Raw genomic sequence first — 25,639 nt, forward strand, 5'->3', positions numbered from 1 at the left:
AAATAAGAATTTGTTCTTAACCGACTTGCCTAGTTAAATCAACAGAACTAAAAAAAATACAGACCATTATGTTAGGACTGCCCACATTAACGGTTGCTGCTCAACATTTTTACTGAGAGATGATACTTTGTAAGAGGCTGCCCATAACAGCATGTGAAAAGACTACCATATACACTCCATGGTCCAGTGAATTGCTGTTCCTCTCCAATCTCACCTCTGGCCTCAGTGCAGGCAGGATGACTATTTCCTGTAGGGCCTGCTTAGCCAGCTCCTGGCCAGCAACGTCCTCGAACCTCACTGATGAGCCACTGGAACACACACACACGAGACTGGTCTGAGTGCTCATTCCCATACAGAAATAAAGACATACTCAACTCTGCCTGGGTTGTATTAATTAGGCAGCAAAGACAGACTGAAACAGGCAGGCAGGACTTTTCAGTGTCAAAACGTTATAAAAAGTGCGCCCTATTGAACACGACCCAGGTCAAGCAGTCAACGTCTACTGTGTTTCAAACTGAGACACCTTGCAAAGCACATGCTTTAAGTCCAGTGAATAATACAGAACACTCCAAATCATTGTCTTTCACCTGTCTATGACCTCGCTGAGGATGAGGTTGGCAAGCTTGCTGTCCACATTCTTCAAGTTCTTCATGTCCCTGTTCTTCAGTGGGGACATAGATGTGGGAGTGGTGGTGGTGGGTTTACAGACCGCTTTACCCTATAACAAAATAACCATGAATTCCGATTTGGTTACGATTTTAAACAAGCTAATCTCTTGTGATGATTGGAAATTCTCCTATTTTCTTAAGTTTGTCAATTTTGTCTTCCCTTCATTAAAAATGGATATAGACTGAAGATGTTCTTTTAGTATTTGTTTTTTTATTCCAGCTATTTTATAGTCCATGGCTGTAGTGCTAGTCTAGGATCAGTTATTCCTTCTAGAGCATAATTAATCAAATTTACATTGACAGGGAGGAACTGATCCTAGATCAGCATTCCTACTCTGAGACACTATCAATATGGGCCCTGGACTCTTGGCTAGATGTGGAGTTAGTTGAGGAAAGACAATCTGTGTCTCACCTTGTTGCTGTTGGACTGGAGGGCCGGTCTGTGCTGTGTGTGACTGCTGGAGGGCCCACTGAAGCTGGGGGAGCGCTGGTGGCCCCCGTGGCCTGCCGCCAAGGTTTTTTTGGCCGTATGCTTTGGTCGTGGGAGGGAGTGACTGGAGTGAGTAGTCAGGGAGTCCCTCTTTTTGGGTACGGCTCCACTTACTGCCAAGAGCAAGGAGACTGTTAGAACAATCTAGATAAATGATCGATGATTTATCAGTATGGTAGTTTCAGGACATTTAATTAAGCTGCGTGTGAGCTAATGTCCCTTCAGTAGAGGCATATGATTCTCCAGGCCTGATTTAGTCTTAGACTGTGTGAATCTGAACAGGTCCAACAGACTTCAAGTCCATGTAGTCACTGGATAAACACCCGCCAGTGTTTCTATGGAAGAGAAATATGACTGTAGTTTGAGGTAGCTATCAGTGTCAGTGTGAAGAACATATTGATAAATACACAGACAAAGCAGCAGAAAGAGTAAAATAAATAAATCGGTAACACTTAACTTGAAGGAAGCTTACTGTACATAGGCATTCAAAGATGAAATAGGAACAAACAGGAAAAGTAGGTTTGGAGGTAGATCAATTTCAATGATGTATGAAGAGAATTCCTGAATGAGGAACAATGACACCCCTGAAAACAACACTTTTAAGAAACCAGTCATGACAACTGAAAGCAGATTCCCAGTAAGCACCCACCTGAGCGTAGATGCCCGTTATGGTACGACTGGTTTGAGCTCTCTGTATAGATGTCTCTCTGAGCTGGCCCTGAACACAGCTTTGCTATACAACAGGAATAACAAAAACAAAACGAAATTTGGAAAGGGAATAGGAGAAGGGAGGGAAAAGGAGAAGAAAAGGAAATTATATTAAAATAAACAAATAAGATAAGGGCCACGATTCTTTAAATGGGGGACAAACAGCAATGTTTTGGGATGGTGCCTAAGTTAAGTTGTCATGCCACATCCAAAAAAAGAGGCATATGGAGTAGGGCTGAGAGGATTGTCAGTGTCTTAGGCAGCAAAGCCAAACATAGCAGCCATATGGGCTCCCAGATGGCGCAGCAGTCTAAGGCACTGTGCAAGAGGTTTCACTACAGTCCCTGGTTCGAATCCAGGCTGTAGCACATCTGGCCGTGATTGGGATTCCCATAGGGCGGCGCACAATTGGCCCAGCGTTGGCTGTCATTGTAAATAAGAATTTGTTCTTAACTGACTTGCCTAGTTAAATAAAGGTTCAATAAAAATTCCAAACAGGACGAACCAAACACCAAGAGTAGGGTCTTGTTCATTAGAGAAATGTTTTAAAACGTTCTGCAAAGCAAAAGGAAAATGATCATTTCTTATTGGACAAGTCTAGGTTAGTTATCTTAGGTTTGGTGCCTGATGAACATGACTCAGGATAATGTTGCAGCCAGCTGTGGAATGACGAGAAGCTTCTGAAACAGCTTTGGGGGACCACTGAGTGGATTTTTACCCTAATTGACTAATTCTGTAATTTAAAGGATTAAATCATGTGTTGGGGTGTCCGTTACGGGTTTAATAAAAAGGTACTTGAGTATTTAGGGCCTAATCCCTTTTGGTACATAAAGTACATTGTAATTTGGAAGTGATGTCAATACAAAAAGTAAGTATGCGAAAATACACTGAATTGCACCCCCTTTTGCCCTCAGAACCGCCTCAATTTGTCAGGGCATGGACAACAAGGTGTCGGAAGCGTTCCACAAGGATGCTAGCCCGTGTTGACTCCAATGCTTCCCACAGTTGTGTCAAATTGGCTGGATGTCCCTTGGGTGGTGAACCATTCTTGATACACACCAGAATGTTGAGAGTGAAAAACACAGCAATGTAGCAGTTCTTTACACACTCAAACCGGTGCGCTTGGCACCTACTACAATACCCCGATCAAAGGCACTTCAATATTTTGCCTTGCCAATTCACCCTCTGAAAGGCACATGTACACAATCCATGTCTCTCTGAAAAATCCTTCTTTAACCCGTCTCCTCCCTTCATCTACACTGACTGAAGTGGATTTAACAGATGACATCAATAAGGGATCATAGCTTTCACCTGGATTCACCTGTCATGGAAATGTTTTGTACACTCAATGTATACAAGGCCTACATGTTGTTTTCCCCCCAAGAGATACAAAGCTATGGAGTGATTTCAGTGCCAACAGCAATTGTATTGGATTTGGATATTTAATTTCAATTAAATAATTTTGAATTTGTAATCCACAAATGGAATGAAAAATTTCATTCAGTTTTAAAATTCAATTTTATTCAATATTTATACATTCAGTTTCAATGTGGTAAATATTGCATTCATTGTGTTGTGTTTCAAGTTTACAAACTATAATTTAAAGTTGATCAAAGTTTCATATATTCAACTTCTCAAATGCATTCAAATTCAGTTTACAAAAATTCGGCTCTCTAAATTCATATTCAAAACCAGAGACAACATCATGGTACTTAGCCAGCCAGGAAAGGTAGAGGAGAACAGATAGACACAAAATCATCTGAAACAACCAAAACAAACACCAAATGCATTCAACAAGTTTGTACAGGCACAAGCTTGCTGTAGTCATTGTGTGGGAGCAAATACTTTCATAAGTTAATTTGTCCCTTTTGGTCCCCTTAAATGGGGCGACTACGTACAAAAAGCGATATAACTTCCAAACAGTTCACCCGATATGGATGAAAATATCAAGAAATGAAAGCTGACAGTGTGCACTTTAACCTCTGTCACTGTATCATTTCAAACCCAACGTGCTGGAGTACAGAGCCCCCCCCCCCCCCAAAAAAAAATGTATAAAGTAAAAAATGTTTGTTTCTCTACTCCGATGATTAATCCACAAACAAAACGGAGGTGGGCCTGACCACCAACAACGATGAGACGGCTTATAGGGAGGTCAGACACTTGGCAGTGTGGTGCTAGGACATCAACCTCTCCCTCAACATGGACAAAACAAAGGACTTTATCGTGGACGACAGAAAAGAGAGGGACGAACCAGCCCCCATGGGGCTGTAGTGGCGCGGGTCGAGAGCTTAAAGTTTCTCGGTGTCCACATCGTGGTCCAAACACACCAACACAGTCATGAAGAGGGCACGACAATGCCTCTTCTCCCTCAGGAGGCTGAAAAGATTTGGCATGGGTCCTCAGATCCTCATATTGCGGGCATCTTGATTGGCTGCATCGGCATCCGATGGCAAGGCGCTACAGAGGGTAGTGGCCCAGTACATCACTGGAGTCGAACTCCCTGCCATCCAGGACATGTATACCAGGCGGTTTCAAAGGAAGGCCCTAAAAATTGTCAAAGACTCCTGCCACCCAAGTCATAGACTGTTCTCTCTGCTACCACACGTCAAACGGTACCAGAGTGCTAAATCTGGGACCAAAGGGCTCCTGAAGAGCTTCTACCCCCAAGCCATAAGACTGCTAAATAGTTCACCAAATAGCTACCCGGACTATCTGCATTGACCCTTTTTGCACTAACTCTTTTTGACTCTATGCACACACAATGGACTCTAACCACAAACTCACACATACAGTACTGACACTGACACTCCAACACACACAGGCACACACGCTGCTGCTACTGTCTTACCTATCCTGTTGCCTAGTCACTTTACCCTTACCTATATGTACATACAGTATCTACCTCAATTTCCTAGTACCCCTGCACATCCACTTGGTACTGGTACCCCATGTATATAGCCAAGCTATCAGTGTTCATTGTCTACTTATTCCTCCAACTTTTTTTCCCTTCCTATTATTCTTCAATTCATTGTTGGGAAGGGCCCGCAAGTAAGCATTTCACTTTTAGTCTACACCTGTTTAAGAAGCATGTGACAATTAAAATTTGACTTGATTTAAATATTGAATTTGAATATTCAAAATGAATGCAATATTCATTCAATTCAGTTTCAAATCTGGAAATTCAAGATCAATTTATGAATTCAACGATTTAAATTTGTGCATTACAAACTCAAAAGTATTTTCATTCAAATGCAATATCCTTAAACAAATTCAAAATGATGGAATTCAAATACAGTTTCTGTCGGCACTGAAATCGCTCCATACAAAGCTAACAGTATCTAAGCTAGCGTTAAAAGCAACAAATGTCACACAATCAACATGCATGTAGCCGTTCAGAAGGTGCCATGCGGTATTCAGTATGGACACGGAAGGCAAGACCTGCAAATGTGTCCAAATGCTTGATTCTCACCTAAAAGCTCCAGGCGATCCTTTGCCATGATCAGATTGGTGATCATCTTGGCCTGTAGACGTTTATCACGTTCATATTTCTCGCCTGGAAGAGAAGAGAGATTAAAAACAAATCTGTTAGTAAAATAGCAGTTTTCCTTCTTCTTTTCCACTACTGATTTTTAGTTTGTTGCTATAGTAGAGGTCTCCAACTCCACTCCTATAGTTACTGGGTATGCAGGTTTTTGTTCCAGCCCAGCAGCCAAACACTAGGCGCTTACAATAATCAGCTGAGCATGGTCTTCAAATCAGTACCGCGACTAGCTGAACCATGTGTGTTAATGCTAGGTTGAAACAAAACCCTGCATATCACTAGCTCTCCAGGGACAGAGTTGTTCAGGAAATCTGCACTATAGGTCCTAGGGAATACAAAATACAGCAAAAGAATGCACAGTCAACTCACCGTTTTCAGCTACCTCGATCGCGATGCCCCTCTCGAGCTCTGCGATTCCACGTTTGTACCACTGGACTGCCTGTTCCTTGTGCACTAGTAACACACAAACCACAAGTCGGGACAGTCAGACTGGCACAGAAAAAAGCAATTTGAGGTTAGCGTACATACAAAGAAAATAGCTCACAGTCAAATAAGATCCAACAAAAGTCAATGTAAAAGGGCGAGATATTTAGTACTTTTGCAGTAGGCTAAGCATCCTTTAGTGTACAATACACATTTGCCACGCATTAGGCTACATATTTTACATGCTTTATGTGTTGCCTAAAGGTATAGCATCTCAAGAGGCATTGGAAGAGTAGTAAAAAAAATAAAATGTGCATGACAGACAGTCAATCATGACCTCAAACAAGGGTACAGAGACTCACGGATCAATCAGTGCATAAGCCATAATGAAGTGAAGTATAATGAATCATTTCACATGACTGACCCGGTCTCTTAAACCCCTCTGGCCTGGAGCAGTGTTAAGTCATGGGACTGATTTTCATAGCTGTGGGAACATACGGCATATCCACTCCTTATGAGTGATTCTGAGTATTATTGAGACAGGGGCTCCCTAATCCCCAAGGCAGGCAGACAGACCCTAACATTCTACTGGGTTCAGCCGAGTTGCGTTCATTAGGCACTAAACTGAATAACTGCCTGAAACTGGGAGGAATTGTCATAAGAATTGTTGATTTTAGTTTTTCCATTTCATTTATTATTATTATTTTTTTAAATTACGTTGCATGCCCTGATCGGTGTATTGCTTCTATTAGGATCTTAGCAATATGAGAAATGTCATTGTATCCTGTCTAGCCATTTAAGGACAATGATAGCTGCCACTCCGGCCCTCCCCATTTCAATATATAAATAAGGTGGATTTGACTTTCACTTCAAACCACCACTCATCTCTACCGGTTTAGGTTACTTCGGGGCATGATATAGGCCAGAGCCTTTAATTGCAAATAAAAAGAGGGATGTGATATAGGCTTAGCCTTCATTGAAAAGGTCAAGATAAGATAAGAAACAATTCCAGATCTAATTCCACATATAAGCTAATGTCCAACCATGATAAAAAAACAAAATAGGACATTTAGATAGAGCAAAACAGGGACTGGGAATGCCCCATCTTTCAGTGAGAATAACCTAGATTTCGACAACCCAGTCATTTTTTTTCAAAAGATGTGGGCCAACAGCGCGGCATACTGGGGGATTCCTGTTCAAAGTGATGGCATTCTCCACACTCCCAGAGGGAGAGCAAAGCGTACAAAAGAGTCCAAGGCCCTCAACCAGGCCCTTTGATCCGTGATGCCAAAAGCATTTTCTCTCCCCATCCCATCACAATGGTGCTACACAGGGAAACGGGATGTCTAATATGGGAGGGGCCTGGTTGAAAAAGAGCACGAGGCTTTCTACACTACAGTACAGGCCAAGTCCAAAAAACAGTGGTAGAAATATACTCTGCATAATGGCGCCGGAGGACATGGCTGTGGTTTTACGATCTCCTAACCTATTGTGTGTGTGTTATTTTACACTTATTTTGTACATAATGTTTCTGCCACTGTGTGTTATTACTCACCCAGTACTGGAGGAATACTTTTTCTTCAATGAGTCAGACGGGAAGGATTTACGTCAGAAGCCCGACAAGGCCCTCATCCCCGTCATTTACAGGAGAAAGAGACAGAACTATAGGGGATGAAGATCTAGGTGCCTTTTAAGGATCTGACACCAAGCGGGTAATCTCTCTTTACCATTGGTCCTATTAGCCAGCATACAATCAATGGTAAATAAAATAGACGAACTACGATCACGTACAGTTGAAGTTGGAAGTTAACATACACTTAGGTTGGAGTCATTAAAACTCGTTTTCCAACCGCTCCACAAACTTCTTGTAAGTCGGTTAGGACAACTACTTTGTGCAAGACACAATTAATTTTTCCAACAATTGTTTACAGATAGATTCTTTCACTTATAATTCACTGTATCACAATTCCAGTGGGTCAGAAGTTTACTTACACTAAATTGACTGTGCCTTTTATCAGCTTTGAACAGTCCAGAAAATGATGTCATGGCTTTAGAAGCTGATAGGCTAATTGACATCATTTGAGTCAATTGGAGGTGTACCTGTGGATGTATTTCAAGGCCTACCTTCAAACTCGGTGCCTCTTTGCTTGACATTGTGGGACAATCAAAAGAAATCAGCCAAAACCTCAGAAAAAAAATTGTAGACCTCCACAAGTCTGGTTCATCCTTGGGAGCAATTTCCAAATGCCTGAATGTACCACGTTCATCGGTATAAACAATTGTAGGCAAGTATAAACACCATGGGACCACGCATCCATCATACCGCTCAGGAAGGATATGCATTCTGTCTCCTAGAGATGAACGTACTTTGTTGGGAAAAGTGCAAATCAATCCCAGAACAACAGCAAAGGACCTTGTGAAGATGCTAGAGGACACAGGTACAAAAGTATCTATGTCCACAGAAAACAAGTCCTATATCGACATAACCTGAAAGGCCGCTCAGCAAGGAAGAAGCCACTGCTCCAAAACCGCCATAAACAAAGTCAGACTACGGTTTGCAGCTGCACATGGGGACAAAGATTGTACTTTTTGGAGAAATATCCTCTGGTCTGCTGAAACAAAAATAGAACTGTTTGGTCATATTGACCATTGTTATGTTTGGAGGAAAACGGGGGAGGCTTGCAAGCCCAAGAACACCATCCCAATCGTGAAGCACGGGAGCGGCAGCATCATGTTGTGGGGGTGCTTTGCTGCAGAGGGACTGATTCACTTCACAAAATAGATGGCATCATGAGGAAAGAAAATTATGTGGATATATTTAAGCAACATCTCAAGACATCAGTCAGGAAGTTAAAGCTTGGTCGCAAATGGGTCTTCCAAATGGACAATGACCCCAAGCATACTTCCAAAGTTGTGTCAAAATGGCTTAAGGACAACAAAGTTAAGGTATTGGAGTGGCCATCACAAAGCCCTGACCTCAATCCTATAGAGAATTTGTGGGCAGAACTGAAAAAGTGTGTGCGAGCAACCAGCTCTGTCAGGAGGAATGGGCCAAAATTCACCCAACTTATTGTGGGAAGCTTGTGGAAGGCTCCCCAAAACTTTTGACCCAAGTTAAACTATTTAAAGGCAATGCTACCAAATATAATTGAGTGTATGTAAACTTCTGACCCACTGGGAATGTGATGAAAGAAATAAAAGCTGAAATAAATCACTCTCCACTATTCTTCTGACATTTCACATTCTTAAAATAAAGTGGGGATCCTAACCGACCTAAGACGGGGGATTTTTACAAGAATAAAATGTCAGGAATTGTGAAAAACTGAGTTTAAATGTATTTGGCTAAGGTGTATGTAAACTTCAGACTTCAACTGTATGTGAGAATACTATTCATTGACTACAGCTCAGCGTTCAACACCATAGTGCCCTCAAAGCACATCACTAAGCTAATGACCCTGGGACTAATCACCTCCCTCTGCAACTGGATCCTGAACTTCCTGACGGGCCGCCCCCAGGTGATAAGGGTAGGTAACAACACATCCGCCACGCTGATCCTCAACACAGGGGCCCCTTGAGGGTGCGTGCTCAGTCCCCTCCTGTACTCCCTGTTCACTCATGACTGCATGGCCAGGCACGACTCCAACACCATCATCAAGTTTGCCGATGACACAACAGTGGTAGGCCTGATCACCGACAACGATAAGACAGCCTATAGGGACAGGGCTATAGACAGCCTCATGGTCCAAACACACCAAGACAATCGTGAAGAGGGCACAACAAAACCTATTCCCCCTCAGGAGACTGAAAAGATTTGGCATGGGTCCTCAGATCCTCAAAAGGTTCTACAGCTGCACCATCGAGAGCATCCTGTCTGGTTGCATCACCGCCTGGTATGGCAACTGCTCGGCCTCCGACCGCAAGGCACTACAGAGGGTAGTGCGTACGGCCCAGTACATCACTGGGGCCAAGCTTCCTGCCATCGAGGACCTCTATACAAGGCGGTGTCGGAGGAAGGCCCTAAAAATTGTCAGACTCCAGCTACCTTAGTCATAGACTGTTCTCTCTGTTACCACATGGCAAGCGGTACCGAAGCGCCAAGTCTAAGTCCAAAAGGCTTCTATCCCCCCAAGCCATAAGACTCCTGAACAGCTTATCAAAGGGCTACCCAGAACGCTCTTTTACTCTGCTGCTACTCTCTGGTTGTTATCTATGGATAGTCACTTTAACTCTACCTACATGTACATATTACCTCAATTACTTCGACTAACCGGTGCCTCCGCACATTGACTCTGTACCGGTACCCCTTGTATATAGCCTCGCTGTTGTTATTTTACTGCTACTTTTTAAATTATTTTTTACTTATCACTTTTTCTTAACTTCTTAAAATATTTTTGGTTAAGGGCTTGGAAGTAAGCATTTCACTGTAAAGGTCTACACCTGTTGTATTCGGCGCATGTGACAAATACGATTTGATATACAATGTCCAGTCAACCCCTGAACGTCTGAAATTGTTTGGGACTGGTGTGACTGTGTGCACGAGGCTAAACCTGAGCCAGTATAGTGGTAGAGTACAGTAAGCCCCTTGGCACGTCGCTCCAGCCAGTGCAGTAGGTCAATCGAACATTGGCAGAGAAGATGAGAATGCAGATGTGTGGTATTCCAGTATCTCAGCTTTACTCCAACTACTATGCTAAAGCAAATGATCAGATGTCTTAAATATCTGCCTTCAGCAAAGTAAGGGTTTGGCTTATCTATAACCTGACTCTCAAGACACCACTGTGCAAAATAGCTTGGGGACGAGGTTAGCTGACGACAGACCTAGGAGTCTGTGAGAAACATAATCAATACATTTTGTGTGTTTGCATTGAAAACACGGGTCTAACTAACCAAACTCGCCAACATGATGAAAGTATAGCCTTTCAAAACATAGCACTGACTGTAGACTGTTTTCCTATGTGCTCCGGCCCCTGTGTATTGAGGGAAGGAGTTTCTTAAAGACACGCAAGCGGAACGAAATGGGGAGGGACCTACCTGAATTTGTCCAATAGAAACTTTTGTTTTAGTTGCAAAACCTTCCTTTTTTCCAACTGTTTGGACTAATGATTACACCCCAGTTACAGTACATTGGAACATTGTAAATAGTCTGGGAGGAACTCGATTAATTCAGTTTGCTCATGCATGATGACACGGCCAACTCGGAGAGGAGAGAGAATCTGAGGCATTTTCCTCCCTGCTGACGATACCAATTAATGTCGGCTCACATCATCCAAGCACATGTCTATTGATCCCCTGGGATCACGCAGATTGGAGAAAGGCACATGCAGATAGGCAGTAGCTCTGCTGTTGTACTGTATAGGCTTGTGTGTGTGTGTGTGTGGACAGTATATTAGGAATATAAACTGTCCTGGTTTCAAAAGCACGGTGCCACAAAGGAGGACCAAGTATATATATATGTGCTGTTTTTTTGCATATCCATACAGTATTGCCCATCTTTGTTACTTTCATTTTGTTAACAAACTGTAAAACATTCATTGGCACCTTAATTTATGCAGGCTAGGTATACTAGTTGGTGTCCCCTGCACTCAGCCACTAACATATTGCCCCTGGGCACCATATGGCTGACTGCATTCAGCCAGTCTGAGACCTAGGTTGAGTAGGCAGGCACCTTCTCCTAGCCATATTGAACAGTCTGCATAACACTGTCAACCGGCTCAACATTAAGCCATTGTCGTAATAGTGTGGTGGTATAATGGACAGACATGTATCTGGGGTCCAATAAGCTAATATCTCTATGTGATTGCATACTGAATGTCATTGACAGAGCAACTGTTCTCCCTTTGTATGCATGATGAAATTATAAAAACGGTGGTGGTTTCTATGGAAAGCGCCATAAATACACTAAATATAATGGGATCAACACCACACCTTTGAACAACTTGAACTAGTAAGAAAACAGACCTCTCTTTCTTTCTTTACTTCCCGGTTTGTATATAGAACATAATACATTTTGTACACGCTCCATTGCTTTGCTGTTTGGGTTAAGAGCCATCGTTTGAATCAATAGGCCTAGTTAAATCGAGCCAGTTTTGTTTCAATCTGTATTGACAGTAGTAACGTTATCTCTGTTTGCATTATCCACACATCGAAGTATGACAGTTGATAACTGCTGTTTAAGCCCAGCTAGCCAACAGTCAGTGGTGCTGCTGCAAATAGCAGTCACACTACACTGGAAAAAAATACCTTTGTCATCCTCGTCAATTCTCAGAGCCACTGAGATGTACTCGAATGCTTGTTTGTGGCTGTTTCGGATCTGCTCGCCGCTGTCCTGCTTGCACACCTTGTCCGCGTGTTCGTCTGCTGCCCGTTGTTTGGGTCTCGCAACCATAGCGCGAGACATCCGCTCGCACAGCCAGGCGAAGAGTACGCCAAAATTCAAAACTAGGACACGGAGCACTGCAAACAACGCCAGCAGTGGGTAGAAGAAGTAGTACACATTTCGTTTATGTAGTGACACCTGGTCGCAGATGTCCCATCCGTCGGGCGGGGACCCTGCAGGGCCTCGCTTCTTTCTGCTGCCTCTTCCCCCCGGAGAACTCATTCACCCGACGACTTGCTATCGTATCCATTACATAACGATTTTGCCTTTTGCTTGGGTTGCCTCAACTTTTGCAGCGTCTACAGTTGCCACATATTCTCCGACATGGTGGTCCAAATGTTGATCAAATTGGACGGGGCGGTTACCAAACGAACAAAAGGGTAAGAGAGGAGGGGCACGCGCCCTCTTGTCCTATCATAGAAAGTACGTAACTGCAAACAAGAGTTTACGTAGAGACCACCCACATTGCGTAAATACTAACAACAAACATGGCGGACGGTAAGTTAAATGTTCGTTTATCGGCGAGTTATATTGTAATTGTAGTCAATTTTAGGGATACATTCAGCTTGAAATATTTCTTATACCCCAACAATTGGTTTAATCCAATCTGATCTCTCGGTAAGTCCTTGGTTCACGGTGGAAGGTCGTTGCTAACATGATAACGTTAGCTAGCCAACAAGCTAAAGTAACGTTACTTTACCCGCCTCTAGAATTTATTTAACGTTACTGTAGCTATCCCGCCTGTAGGGTACCTTCTTTGCCTTTTAAGAATGGATGGTAATGCTATGTTACTAGTCATCTACCTGGACTTAGTCTGGATTAAGTGTGTGTATCTTACGTTATATATCAACGATGCCAGAACCACCGTCCTTGCGGTTGTTGACATGTTGATATTGTTTCTGATCTGTCTCCGAATGATTCTGAAGACATTTACGTTAACCGACTGACTGTCCTCTTCGGGTGCGTTCGTAAATTCACTCTGGAGTGCCAGTATGCGCTCTCGGTGTTCGTAAATTCAGAGCGTTTCGCAGGGTGTTTAGAGCGCACTCTGGACGAGGAGTTTTTTATTTTTTGAATTTCCCCTTTATTTAATCAGGCAGGCCAGTTGAGAACAAGTTCTCATTTACAACTGAGACCTGGCCAAGATAAAGCAAAGCAGTGCGACAAAAACAACACAGTTACACATGGGATAAACAAACGTACAGTCACTAACAAAATAGAAAAATCTATGTACAGTGTGTGCAAATGTAGTAAGATTGGGGAGGTAAGGCAATAAATAGGCCATAGAGGTGAAATAATTACAATTTAGCATTAACACTGGAGTGATAGATGTGCAAGTAGAGATACTGGGGTACAAAATAGAAACCAAAAAAAATAACAATATGGGGATGAGGTAGTTGGGTGTGCTATTTACAGAAGGGCTGTGTAGGAGTAAGGTTGATCCGACCTCACAACGGCAGTCAATCACCCAAGCTAACTGGCTAAAGGTAGCTAGCTACTTCCAGACATAAATGAGAGAATACCTCACTCTGGCCATTTGACTTGCCCTAGCAGAGCTTGTTAGGCTGTTTTCATGTTATCCAGAGCGTTGGTGACTGCAACTGTGCTGCTGGCAACAATTTAATTAAGCTTTTTTTGCCTATTTTTGCTGACACTGGCCATATTCAACAGGTGTTGAGCGTTCGTAAATTCATCAGTTATTCTGCGCTCTGAAATTCGGAGTAGATAGCCAGAGTGAATTGCCTAGAATGTAGTAATGTTAGCTGACAATGTATGTTTTTCTCAGATCACACAGACGCAGACCAATCTATGGAGGGGAACACTCCAGTAAGTCTACAGATGTAGTTAGGGATTTGAAGTGGTTCTCTTCATTTAAATGTCGTGTTTTATAGTTAGACTAATTTCTGCTCCTTTTCAGATTGCTGAAAACCCCCATTCTGAATATGGACTGACAGAAAACATCCAGGTATGACCATCAATATGATTATTGTGCCTTTCAGAAAATGATGTCCATGAAAAGGGGTCCATTTCAAAGACTCAAACTATCACACTGCATTGTGGTAACCTTGATTGTCTACTGAACAAGCAATGTATGCACCGCTCTCTAGCATAGCAGGCACTAATGTGTGAAGCCCATGCTTTTTGGTACAAATTGGTTAGGCTACATTGCATGAGATTGCAATTCTGAGTACACTTTTAAGACGCTTACATACATGGATAGTGGCGTGAGTAGCAGTAACTTGTGACATTTCTGTATCTCTGCTTCCTCTTTCACCACCTCATTGTGTAGAGAATAGTGGAAAATGAGAAAGCCAACACAGAGAAGGTCTCCAAACAGAAGGTGGATCTGCAGTCGCTCCCCACCAGGGCATATTTGGATCAGACAGTGGTGCCAATTCTTCTTCAAGGCTTATCTGTGCTGGCCAAGGAAAGGTATGTACAGGGGCTCAGATTTTTTCCCCATTGACATTTCTGTGTGACATGCTTGGAAATGCATTTGTAAAAAATGCATTGAACAGGCAGTACAATGAAAAGGGAAGAGCATTTGAGTAGCAAGTAATTGTCAAGCTGATAGACTTTTTAAAGATGTGCCTTTCTCCATTTTGTCTTCTCTTTCAGACCTACAAATCCTATTGAATTCTTAGCAGCCTTCCTTCTCAAGAACAAATCACAGTTTGAAAATCGAAATTAAGCCCCAGACTGATGGAAATGTGCACTTTGAGGCCATATGTTTAAAATGAAGAAAATTGTTTCTGTCAATGGTTATGTTTGCTAATGATAATGTATGTAGTTTTTTAAACCAGAATAAAGATTGTGCTGCAGGGAAATATGGCCCTCTTCTTTCAGGGCAAATGTCAGCAGTAAACGAATATCTACAAAACAGACACACACTAGTGTGCACCTTAAGTTCCCTTGCATCATGGTCCCCTTCAGTTCATTTACCAAAATGCCTACAGGAAGAAACATTGCTTTTTAATTAACAATATCCTCTTTTGTGATGTAACATTGAGAACTAGTCCAGTCCATGTTTACATATTGCCAAATGACACATGTAATATTCCAGTGCCTTGTTTTATTATACTACTAGTTGGGCTATAGAGCTGGTGATGAACCCCTTTGATAAAAGGGTCAAAATCTCAGACGCCCCAACCTCCATTCTATTAATCATAAACTCATTTTAGAATCACCCTTTCATCCATTGTTAGATTTGTGCTCTTGGAATTAATTTAGCAGAAGTACCACTTTATTGCACAACTCAAACTTCATTTAAGTGTATTAATATAAATAACATATCTTCAATATAAAGACTACACACTCTCGTTGCATGTAAAAGCACTCCAAACAGCATACCAGTATTTTAGCTTTAAGCTACCGGCAAGTTTTGGTCTTCAGTGAGCAGTTAGAAGCTACACTGCAATACAAACTGATGAACATCAGTTTGGATTTCAGGCTAGTTAGGACTATCATGCTTCATGTTTAGTTTCTGTTTTCGGGCTCTCCAGGATGTTTCCCCTAGGTATAGATCTAGCATCAGCCTCTCCCCCAATCCTACACCTTTTGGCGCCCTCCTTCACCATACATGGCAACTCAGCAGCAATTATCAAAATAGAGTATGATTTGACTTCCATTTGGTTTCAAACCAACTACTGGAAAATGTCAAGTTAAATAATTTCCTATGAGCAATACAAGATTGAATCAATTGTTGACGAATAGAGTGCCTCAAGCAGAACTTTCATTTGAATCTATGCTTGATAGTCTTGCTTATTTACACAAGGGCAATGGGGGTTAGAAGTGAAGCCATACAATAGACTTTCTGCTTTAAAGACATTAAAGCTCCCAAGCAGTCTTTAATTTTAAAATCAGTGTGAAAATAACACCAAATACACTAAGACCTCAATGCCTGCTTTATATAGAAAGCCCCAGCCAGACAGACTCAATGTCTGTAGGAGCTAACCATTTTTGTGAATGGGTTATTGGTCAGAATAATTAGATTGGATTGTGATGTCATGCTGTGGGCCAAAAACTCCATCCCACCTGAACAGGCAAATTCCAGGAGTAAAAAAAATAAACCTCACACAAAAAGGGTATTATCATTTTCCCAATTTCAGTTTTGGACTGCACTGCCCCTTTAAAAACCAGGAGATTTGACTTGAATGGATCACTGCAGCATGTCTTGACTGTTCAAGTTACCACTTCACTTGAACTATTGAAGTGCCAAGTTATCCTCAAAAGAACCCAAAGTTGGTTGAGTGGGACATAAATGCCTAATTCAAATTGATCTATAGTGCGTAGTAATACAAATGTGATTTCTCCTGATCATTCACAATGACCTGCATCTTATCAAAATTGACCTATCTAATGAGAAGAAACAAATTGACGCCATCCTAGATCTGGAAAATAACAGACAGATACACCTACTGTATATCTGCCACGTTGAAGACCCCATGAGACAATACTTGATGCATTATACCTTCACCTGTTAGCAAAAATATACACAATCTGATTAAAAAGTATTACATTTTTTGGGAGCGGGAATTGGGCTCATATATAGGCCTATGCATATACTCTAAATATGCTTATGGGCGTTTTGAATTAATCATCACCGTAGAAAGCGCTGTCCACTTTGAAACAATATCCACAAAGACCATGTTTTCTACTCAGTTTAAACCAGTTGTTGAACTTCACAGTGAGGTGAGTTTTAAAAGCACAATACTGTTGATGATAAGTGTGATTTTGCATTGATGTCAGAGTGGTTAGAGGGACAATAGAGCCCTGAGTACCAGGCCATTAGCAACCTGATGGTCGTTAACGAGTTGAATACCACCAACGCATGTCAAGAGTGATAAAAGGAGATTACTCAATGTTCACGTGGAATTTTACTGTGGTCATGACTTTACTGCGGTCATGACTTTACCGCGGTCATGACTTTACTGCGGTCATGACCCGCAACAGCCCTAGGTCTGGCTGTAACACTCACTATGAGAATGGACACGAAGCAGGCCAGCGTGGTGTTCCAGTCTCCTCCAGTGGCGGCAGCCTTCCCCACCAGCACACTGTAGAAGATGAAGTCCCAGCTTGACACCTCCTGCAGATTATACCACCCCATGTCCATTTGGATTAGTTTCACACCACAAGAAACCACATTTATTACAAAATAAAAGTAGAGAAAAAAATTTGCTGTGGGAGATGTTCGTCCAATCCTCAATCAACCCCTAGAACCCCACCCCCTATGCATTTGTGGAGATCGCTTTACAGACAAGAGATGTATCTCAATGGTCAATAGTTGCTTCCTTTCCTATCCTTCATCCATCCATAGTGATCAGAGGACCGATGAATACCCTTCCATTCATCTGTCCTGTCTGTTAGGATGAGGAATTCACATTAAAAACCTGTTGAGATACTCCCATTCAGTTGGAACTGAGGAATTAGAATGCTGCCTTTTATGTACAGTACTAGTCAAAAGTTTGGACAAACCTACTCATTCAAGGGTATTTCTTAATTTGTACTATTTTCTACATTGTAGAATAATAGTGAAGACATCAAAAATGATGAAATAACACATATAGAATCATGTAGTAACCCCCCAAAAAGTGTTCTAAAAATAAAAAATATATTTTGATTTGTTTAAGTAGCCACCCTTCGCACACTCTTGGCATTCTCTCAACCAGCTTCATGAGGAATACTTTTCCATCAGTCTTGAAGGAGTTCCCACATATGCTGAGCACTTGTTGGCTGCTTTTCCTTCACTCTGCGGTCCAACTCATCCCAAACCATCTCAATTGGGTTGAGGTCAGGTGATTGTGGAGGCCAGGTCATCTGACGCAGCACTCCATCACTCTCCTTCCTGGTCAAATAGCCCTTCACAGCCTAGAGGTGTGATGGGTCATTGTCCTGCTGAAAAACAAATGATAGTCCCACTAAGCACAAACCAGATGGGATGGCGTATTGCTTCAGAATGCTGTGGTAGCCATGCTGATTTAGTGTGTCTTGAATTCTAAATAAATCACTGACAGTGTCACCAGAAAAACACCCCCACACCTTCCTCCTCCATGCTTCACGGTGCGAACCACACATGCAGAGATCATCCGTTCACCTACTCTGCATCTCACAAAGACACAGCAGTAGGAATAAAAAACATCAGATTTGGACTCATCAGTCCAATGGACAGATTTCCACCGGTCTAATGTCCATTGTTGGTGTTTCTTGGCCCAAGCAAGTCTCTTCTTATTGGTGTCCTTTAGTGCCTCATGAATATAACCCAAGTTAGGCTACTAAACAGAAGGGGGAAAAAAACACTTACAGCTGCTGTCCGTTCTTCTCAGTGTAGAAGCTGACCGACTTTATGGTGGCTACGACGACCACCATGCAAAGGGTGACGGGGACGAACAGCATGATGACATGCTTGGCGCCGTACTTGAGTGTGAGCTCCTCGTCTTCTTCCAGGTTTACGTGCTCCTGCTCCGCGGCACTCCTGTTCAGGCTGGGGAGGTTCAGCTGCAGAATCTGGGGCCACCAGGCGCCGCTGCAAGGTAATGGAGCATTTTCTAGCATTGCTTATCACATGGAAATAGTACATGGTGTGAATAATAGTGTTATTATTGCACTATGAAGAAGTCAATAGAAAATAGCAAGTAGTGGCTGTGATACCCACAGTAGATCTTCATCACAATCCCCACTATCTAAGAGCTGCGGACACTTGATTCAAAGGCTCTTTCTCAAGTCATCCTAAATTCCTTGCATCCTCTCCCCTCGCCGACTTCTCAAAATGCGTTGGGGAGGGTCCAGGGAGCGACCTTGGACCATCTCCTCCAATACATGGACCACGTGATCCGTGCTTCTGAAACGTCACTAGACAACTTGTGACTTCAAATAACTTTGCTTTGTAAAAAATTTAAATACATTTAAAAAGAACGTTAAAAGTAAAAATATACATCAAAAATATGTTTATGAAACTTGCAAACACAACCCCTTCATCTTACAGTGCCAACAGAAATTCTACACACCCACGCATGGCCTTTTTTCTATTACAGCATTTTGGATGACTGTCATTCATATTCCATTCACACAGCTCAATGTAACATCCATAGGTTTAGCCTACTACATGATATTTGAGCATTGTATTTGGTACAAATCATTCCCTAAGCTCCAGACCTCAGCTGAATCTGGTAGTTAATTACTTGGTGTTACCTTGGATTGAAAACTGTCATGGTCAAAACGTGTAGATTCAATGGTTGTAAAGATGGGGAGAGGTCTGTCCATTAAAAAAATATGCTCTGCTTTCTTTGACACCACACTAAAAAAAAGCAACTCCTGCAGGCTCTAGTTTTGTTGATTATCTTGATTATTGTCCAGTCATGTGGTCAAGTGCTGCAAAGAAAGACCTAGTTAAGCTGCAGCTGGCCCAGAACATAGCGGCACATCTTGCTTTTCATTGTAATCAGGGCTAATATAAATACTATGCATGCCAGTCTCTCTTGGCTAAGAGTTGAGGAGAGACTGACTGCATCACTTATTTTGATAAGAAACCTTAATGTGCTGAAAATTCCAAATTGTTTACATAGTCAACTGACACACACACTTACCCACCAGACATGCCACCGGGGGTCTTTTCACAATTCCCAAATCCAGAACAAATTCAAGAAAGCGTACAGTATTATATAGAGACATTATTGAATGGAACTCCCTTCCATCTCATATTGCCAAAATGAACAGCAAACCTGGTTTAAAAAAAACTGACAAAGCAACACCTTACAGCACAAGGCCTATACCCTATTTGACCTAGATATTTTGATTGTATGTAATGATATGTAGGCCGTTATTTAATTTACAGCTGAAGTCAGAAGTTTACATACACCTTAGCCAACTACATTTATACTCAGTTTTTCACAATTCCTGACATTTAATCCCTGTCTTAGGTCAGTTAGGATCACCACTTTATTTTAAGAATGTGAAATGTCAGAATAATAGAAGAGAGAATGATTTATTTTAGCTTTTATTTCTTTCATCACATTCCCAGTGGGTCAGAAGTTTACATACACTCAATTATATTTGGTAACATTACCTTTAAATTGTTCAACTTGGGTCAAACATTTCAGGTAGCCGTCCACAAGCTTCCCACAATAAAATGGGTGAATTTCGGCCCATTCCTCCTGACTGGTGTAACTGAGTCAGGTTTGTAAGGCCTCCTTGCTCGCACACGCTTTTTCAGTTCTGCCCACAAATTTTCTTTGTGATTGAGGTCAGGGCTTTGTGATGGACACTCCAATACCTTGGCTTTGTTGTCCTTAAGCAATTTTGCTACAACTTTGGAACTATGCTTGGGGTCATTGTCCATTTGGTAGACCCATTTGCGACCAAGCTTTAACTTTCTGACTGATGTCTAGAGATGTTGCTTCAACATATGCACAAAATTTTCCTCCCTCATGATGCCATCTATTTTGTGAAGTGCACCAGTCCCTCCTGCAGCAAAGCACCCCCACAACATGATGCTGCCACCCCTGTGCTTCACGGTTGGGATGGTTTTCTTCGGCTTGCAAGCGTACCACTTTTTCCTCCAAACATAACGATGGTCATTATGGCCAAATAGTTATATTTTTGTTTCATCAGACCAGAGGACGTTTCTCCAAAAAGTACGATCTTTGTCCCCATGTGCAGTTGCAAACCGTAGTCTGCTTTTTTTATGGCGGTTTTGGGATGGTGTAACCTTTCAGGTTAAGTCGATATAGGACTTGTTTTACTGTGGATATGGATACTTTTGTACCTGTGTCCTCCAGCATCTTCACAAGGTCCTTTGCTTTGGTGCTGGGATTGATTTGCACATTTTGCACCAAAGTACGTTCATCTCTAGGAGACAGAACGTGTCTTCCTGAGCGGTATGACGGCTGCGTGGTCCCATGGTGGTTATACTTGCGTACTATTGTTTGTACAGATGAACATGGTACCTTCAGGCATTTGGAAATTGCTCCCAAGGATGAACCAGACTTGTGGAGGTCTACAATTTTTTTTCTGAGGTCTTGCCTGATTTATTTTGATTTTCCCATGATGTCAAGCAAAGAGGCACTGAGTTTTCTGGAATTGTCCAACCTGTTTAAAGGCACAGTCAACTTAGTGTATGTAAACTTCTGACCCACTGGAATTGTGATACATGGAATTATAAGTGAAATAATCTGTCTGTAAACAATTGTTGGTAAAATTACTTGTGTCATGCACAAATTATTTGCCCTAACCGACTTGCCAAAACTATAGTTTACTAACAAGAAATTTGTGGAGTGGTTGAAAAACGAGTTTTAATGACTCCAACCTAAGTGTATGTAAACTTCCGACTTCAAATGTATGTAGTTCTGTCCTTGAACTGTTATTGTCTATTAATGTTCTGTATTATGCAGTGGTGGACAAAGTACCCAATTGTCATACTTGAGTAAACATAAAGATATCTTAATAGAAAACTACTCAAGTAAAAGTGAAAGTCACCCAGTAAAATACTACTTGAGTAAAAGTCTAAAAGTATTTTGTTTTAAATATACTTAAGTATCAAAAGTAAATGTAATTACAAAAAATGTACTTAAATATCAAAAGTAAAAGTATGAATCATTTCTATTTACTTATATTAAGTAGACCAGTAGGCACAATTATTTTTTAGTTTTTTTTTTTACATTTACGGATAGCCAGGGGCACACTCCAACACTCAGACAATTTACAAACAAAGAATTTGTGTTTCGTGAGTCCGCCAGATCAGAGGCAGTAGGGATGACCAGGGATGTCTTCTTGATAAGTGTGTGAATTGGACCATGTTCTGTCCTACTAAGCATTTAAAATTTAAAGAGAACTTTTGGCTGTCAGGGGAAATGTATCGAGTGAAAAGTACATAATTTTCATTTGGAATGTAGTGAAGCAAAAGTAAAAGTTGTAAAAAATATTAATAGTAAAGTACAGATACCCCAAAAAACGACTTCATTAAGTAGTACTTTAAAGTATTTTTACTTAAGTACTTTACACCACTGGTATTGTCATGTTTCGTGTTTTGAATTGACCCCAGGAAGAGTAGCAGAAAAAATGTTGGCCTTCCTCTGACACCGCCTAGTATATAGGTCCTGGATGGTAGAAAAATTGGCCCCAGTGATTTACTGGGTCGTACGCACTACCCACTGGTGCGCCTTATGGTCAGATGCCGAGCAGTTGCCATACCAGGCGGTGATGCAACCGGTCAGGATGCTCTCGATGGTGCAGCTGTATAACTTTTTGAGGATCTGGGGACCCATGACAAATATTTTCAGTCTCCTGAGGGGGAAAAGGTTGTGCCCTCTTCACGACTGTCTTGGTTTGTTTGGACCATGATAGTATGTTGGTAATGTGGACACCAAGGAACTTGAAACTCTCGACCTGCTCCACTACAGCCCCATCGATTTTAATGTGGGCCTGTTCGGCCTGCCTTTTCCTTTAGTCCATGATTAGCTTCTTTGTCTTGCTCACATTTAGGGAGAGGTTGTTGTCCTTGCACCACACTGACAGGTCTCTGACCTCTTCCCTATAGGCTGTCTCATCGTTGTCGATGATCAGGCCTACCACTGCTGTGTTGTCAGCAAACTTAATGATGGTGTTGGAGTTGTGTTGTTGCCACGCAGTCGTGGGTGAACAGGGATTACAGGAGAGGACTAAGCACGTACCCTGAGGGGCCCCAGTTGCACAGGGCAGGGTCGAGACCCAGGGAGCTTAATGACGAGTTTGGAGGGAACTATGGCGTTAAATGCTGAGCTGTAGTCAATGAACAGCATTCTTACATAGGTATTCCTCTTGTCCAGATGGGTTAGGGCAGTGTGCAGTGTGATTGCGATTGCGTCGTCTGTGGACCTATTGGGGCGGTAAGCAAATTGGAGTGGGTCTAGGGTGTCAGGTAGGATGGAAGTGATACGGTCCTTGACTAGTCTCTCAAAGCACTTCATGATGACGGAAGTGAGTGCTACGGGGCGATAGTTGTTTAGGTCAGTTACCTTCGCTTTCTTGGGAACAGGAACAATGGTGGTCCTCTTGAAGCATGTGGGAACAGCAGACTGGGATAAGGATGATTGAATATGTCCGTAAACACACCAGCCATCTGGTCTGTGCATGCTCTGAGGACGCGGCTGGGGATGCCGTCTGGGCCGGCAGCCTTGCGAGGGTTAACATGTTTAAATGTTTTACTCACGTTGGCTGCAGTGAAGGAGAGCCCGCAGGTTTTGGTAGCAGGCCGTGTCAGTGGCACTGTGTTGTCCTCAAAGCGAGCAAAGAAGTTGTTTAGTTTGTCTGGGAGCAAGACATCGTGGTCAGCGACGGGGCTGGTTTTCCTTTTGTAGTCCGTGATTGACTGTAGACCCTGCCACATACCTCTCGTTTCTGAGCCATTGAATTGCGACTCTACTTTGTCTCTATACTGATGATTAGCTTGTTTGATTGCCATACGGCGGGAATAGCTACACTGTTTGTATTCGGTCATGTTTCCGGTGACCTTGCCCTGATTAAAAGCAGTGGTTCACGCTTTCAGTTTTGCGCGAATGCTGCCATCAATCCACGGTTTCTGGTTGGGGAATGTTTTAATAGACGCTGTGGGTACAACATCACCGATGCACTTGCTAATAAACTTGCTCACCGAATCAGCGTATTTATCCGACGCTATACGGAACATATCACAGTCCACGTGATCGAAGCAATCTTGAAGCGTGGAATCCGATTTTTCTGACCAGTGTTGAAGAGAACTGAGCATGGGCGCTTCCTGTTTTAGTTTCTGTCTATAGGCTGGGAGCAACAAAATCGAGTTGTGGTCAGATTTTCCGAAAGGAGGGCGGGGGAGGGCTTTCTATGCATCGCGGAAGTTAGAATAACAATGATCCAGGGTTTTGCCAGCCCGGATTCGCGCATTCAATATGCTGATAAAATTTAGGGAGCCTTGTTTTCAGATTAGTCTTGTTAAAATCCCCAGCTACAATAAATGCAGCCTCAGGATATGTGGTTTCCAGTTTACATAGAGTCAAATGAAGTTCTTTCAGGGCCGTCGATGTGTCTGATTGGGGCGGGATATACACGACTGTGATTATGATCGAAAAGAATTCTCTTGGTAGATAATGCGGTCGGTATTTGATTGTAAGGATTTCTAGGGCAGGTGAACAAAAGGACTTGAGTTCCTGTATGTTGTTATGATCACACCACGTCTCGTTAATCATAAGGCATACAACCCCCGCCCTTCTTCTTACCAGATAGATGTTTGTTTCTGTCAGCGTGATGCGTGAAGAAGCCGGGTGGCTGTACCGACTCTGAGGACGTATCCCGAGTGAGCCATGTTTCCATGAAACAAAGAATGTTACAATCTCTGATGTCTCTCTGGAAGGCAACCCTTGCTTGGATTTCGTATACCTTGTCAAGAGACTGGACATTGGCGAGTAGTATGCTCGGGAGCGGTGCGCGATGTGCCCGTCTACGGCGCCTGACCAGAAGACCGCTTCGTCTGCCCCTTCTGCGGCGCCGTTGTTTTGGGTCGCCGGCTGGGATCCGATCCATTGTCCTGGGTCGTGGACCAAACAGAGGATCCGCTTCGGGAAAGTTGTATTCCTGGTCGTAATGTTGGTGAGTTGACGTTGCTCTTATATCCAATAGTTCCTCCCGACTGTATGTAATAAAACCTAATATTTCCTTGGGTAACAATGTAAGAAATAACACATGAAAAAACAAAATACTGCATAGTTTCCTAGGAACGCGAAGCGAGGCGGCCATCTCTGTCAGCGCCAGAAGTCGGGGGATTTGATTTGATATTAAATGGCGTGGCTTCCTACTACAGTGCTCACTCTTCTTTGCACACCAGATGGGAGCCCCAACCACCGAGAGGTCCAAGGTTGCCACGGTTATTTCTCTGCTGACTAGGCGGGGGTTGGAATGGGCCACAGCCGTCTGGGAGAGAGGAGAGGAGGAGATGAATTCATATGAGGGGTTCATGGCTCTGTTCAGAGGTATCTACGATCATCCACCGGAAGGCAGAGAGGAGGATGAGCGCCTACTCCAACTTCGGCAGGAGGACCAGACTTCTGCTGAGTACTCGCTCACCTTCCGGACAGTAGCAGCATCCAGCGGATGGAATGAGCCGGCGCTTCATACGCTATTCAGAAGAGGACTGCGCGAGGAGGTTCAGACGGAACTGGCCTGTCGAGATGACAACCTCTCCTTGTACGCATTCATTGCGATGGCCATCCGTCTGGATAATCTACTTCGGGAGCGTCGGTACTCTCATTGCTTCTCTCCCTCCCTCAGTGAACACCTTGGATCAGAGCCTGAACCCATGGAGGTAGGGGCCACACGCCTCCCCACGGTAGAGCGACGCAGACGGAGACAGCCGGGGCTCTGTCTCTATTGTGGTCAAGGAGGGCTTCAGCAATGTCCGGTTTGTCCCAACTCGGGATCCACAAGAGCAG

At 42.8% G+C, this 25,639-nt stretch overlaps 2 protein-coding genes across 8 annotated transcripts in view; one reads left to right on the forward strand and one right to left on the reverse strand.

Annotated features, from left to right (window-relative positions):
• Nucleotides 1-12,428, reverse strand: part of LOC129839826 (spastin-like) — a 29,647-nt gene extending 17,219 nt beyond the window's left edge. For 4 of the 5 annotated variants that reach the window (XR_008757105.1, XR_008757106.1, XM_055907490.1 and 1 more), the window contains exons 1-7: nucleotides 12,071-12,428; nucleotides 5,777-5,860; nucleotides 5,336-5,419; nucleotides 1,808-1,891; nucleotides 1,081-1,271; nucleotides 588-718; nucleotides 215-308 (exon numbers count right to left, since the gene is read on the reverse strand). Coding sequence is in view for 3 of the 5 variants with exons in the window: in XM_055907490.1 (XP_055763465.1) it covers nucleotides 215-308; nucleotides 588-718; nucleotides 1,081-1,271; nucleotides 1,808-1,891; nucleotides 5,336-5,419; nucleotides 5,777-5,860; nucleotides 12,071-12,428 (1,026 nt within the window). In the remaining 2 variants the exon portion in view is untranslated. The remainder of the gene's footprint in view (nucleotides 1-214; nucleotides 309-587; nucleotides 719-1,080; nucleotides 1,272-1,807; nucleotides 1,892-5,335; nucleotides 5,420-5,776; nucleotides 5,861-12,070) is intronic. The other variant, XM_055907491.1, reaches the window with a different exon arrangement.
• Nucleotides 12,429-12,496: 68 nt separating this feature from the next.
• Nucleotides 12,497-15,034, forward strand: LOC129839827 (protein dpy-30 homolog). 3 transcript variants are annotated; one of them, XM_055907494.1, is made up of 5 exons: nucleotides 12,497-12,586; nucleotides 13,993-14,033; nucleotides 14,125-14,172; nucleotides 14,497-14,639; nucleotides 14,826-15,034. In XM_055907494.1, the coding sequence occupies exons 2-5, from the start codon at nucleotides 14,016-14,018 to the stop codon at nucleotides 14,896-14,898; spliced, it is 282 nt and encodes a 93-aa protein (XP_055763469.1). In that variant the 5' UTR covers nucleotides 12,497-12,586; nucleotides 13,993-14,015; the 3' UTR covers nucleotides 14,899-15,034. The 3 variants fall into 3 exon arrangements, with proteins under 3 accessions (XP_055763469.1, XP_055763468.1, XP_055763470.1); XM_055907493.1 differs by lacking the exon at nucleotides 12,497-12,586 and adding an exon at nucleotides 12,625-12,704; XM_055907495.1 differs by lacking the exon at nucleotides 12,497-12,586 and adding an exon at nucleotides 12,762-12,824.
• Nucleotides 15,035-25,639: the final 10,605 nt, after the last annotated feature.

The sequence above is a fragment of the Salvelinus fontinalis genome, chromosome 40, assembly GCF_029448725.1.
Source record: "Salvelinus fontinalis isolate EN_2023a chromosome 40, ASM2944872v1, whole genome shotgun sequence".
Lineage (NCBI taxonomy): Eukaryota > Metazoa > Chordata > Actinopteri > Salmoniformes > Salmonidae > Salvelinus > Salvelinus fontinalis.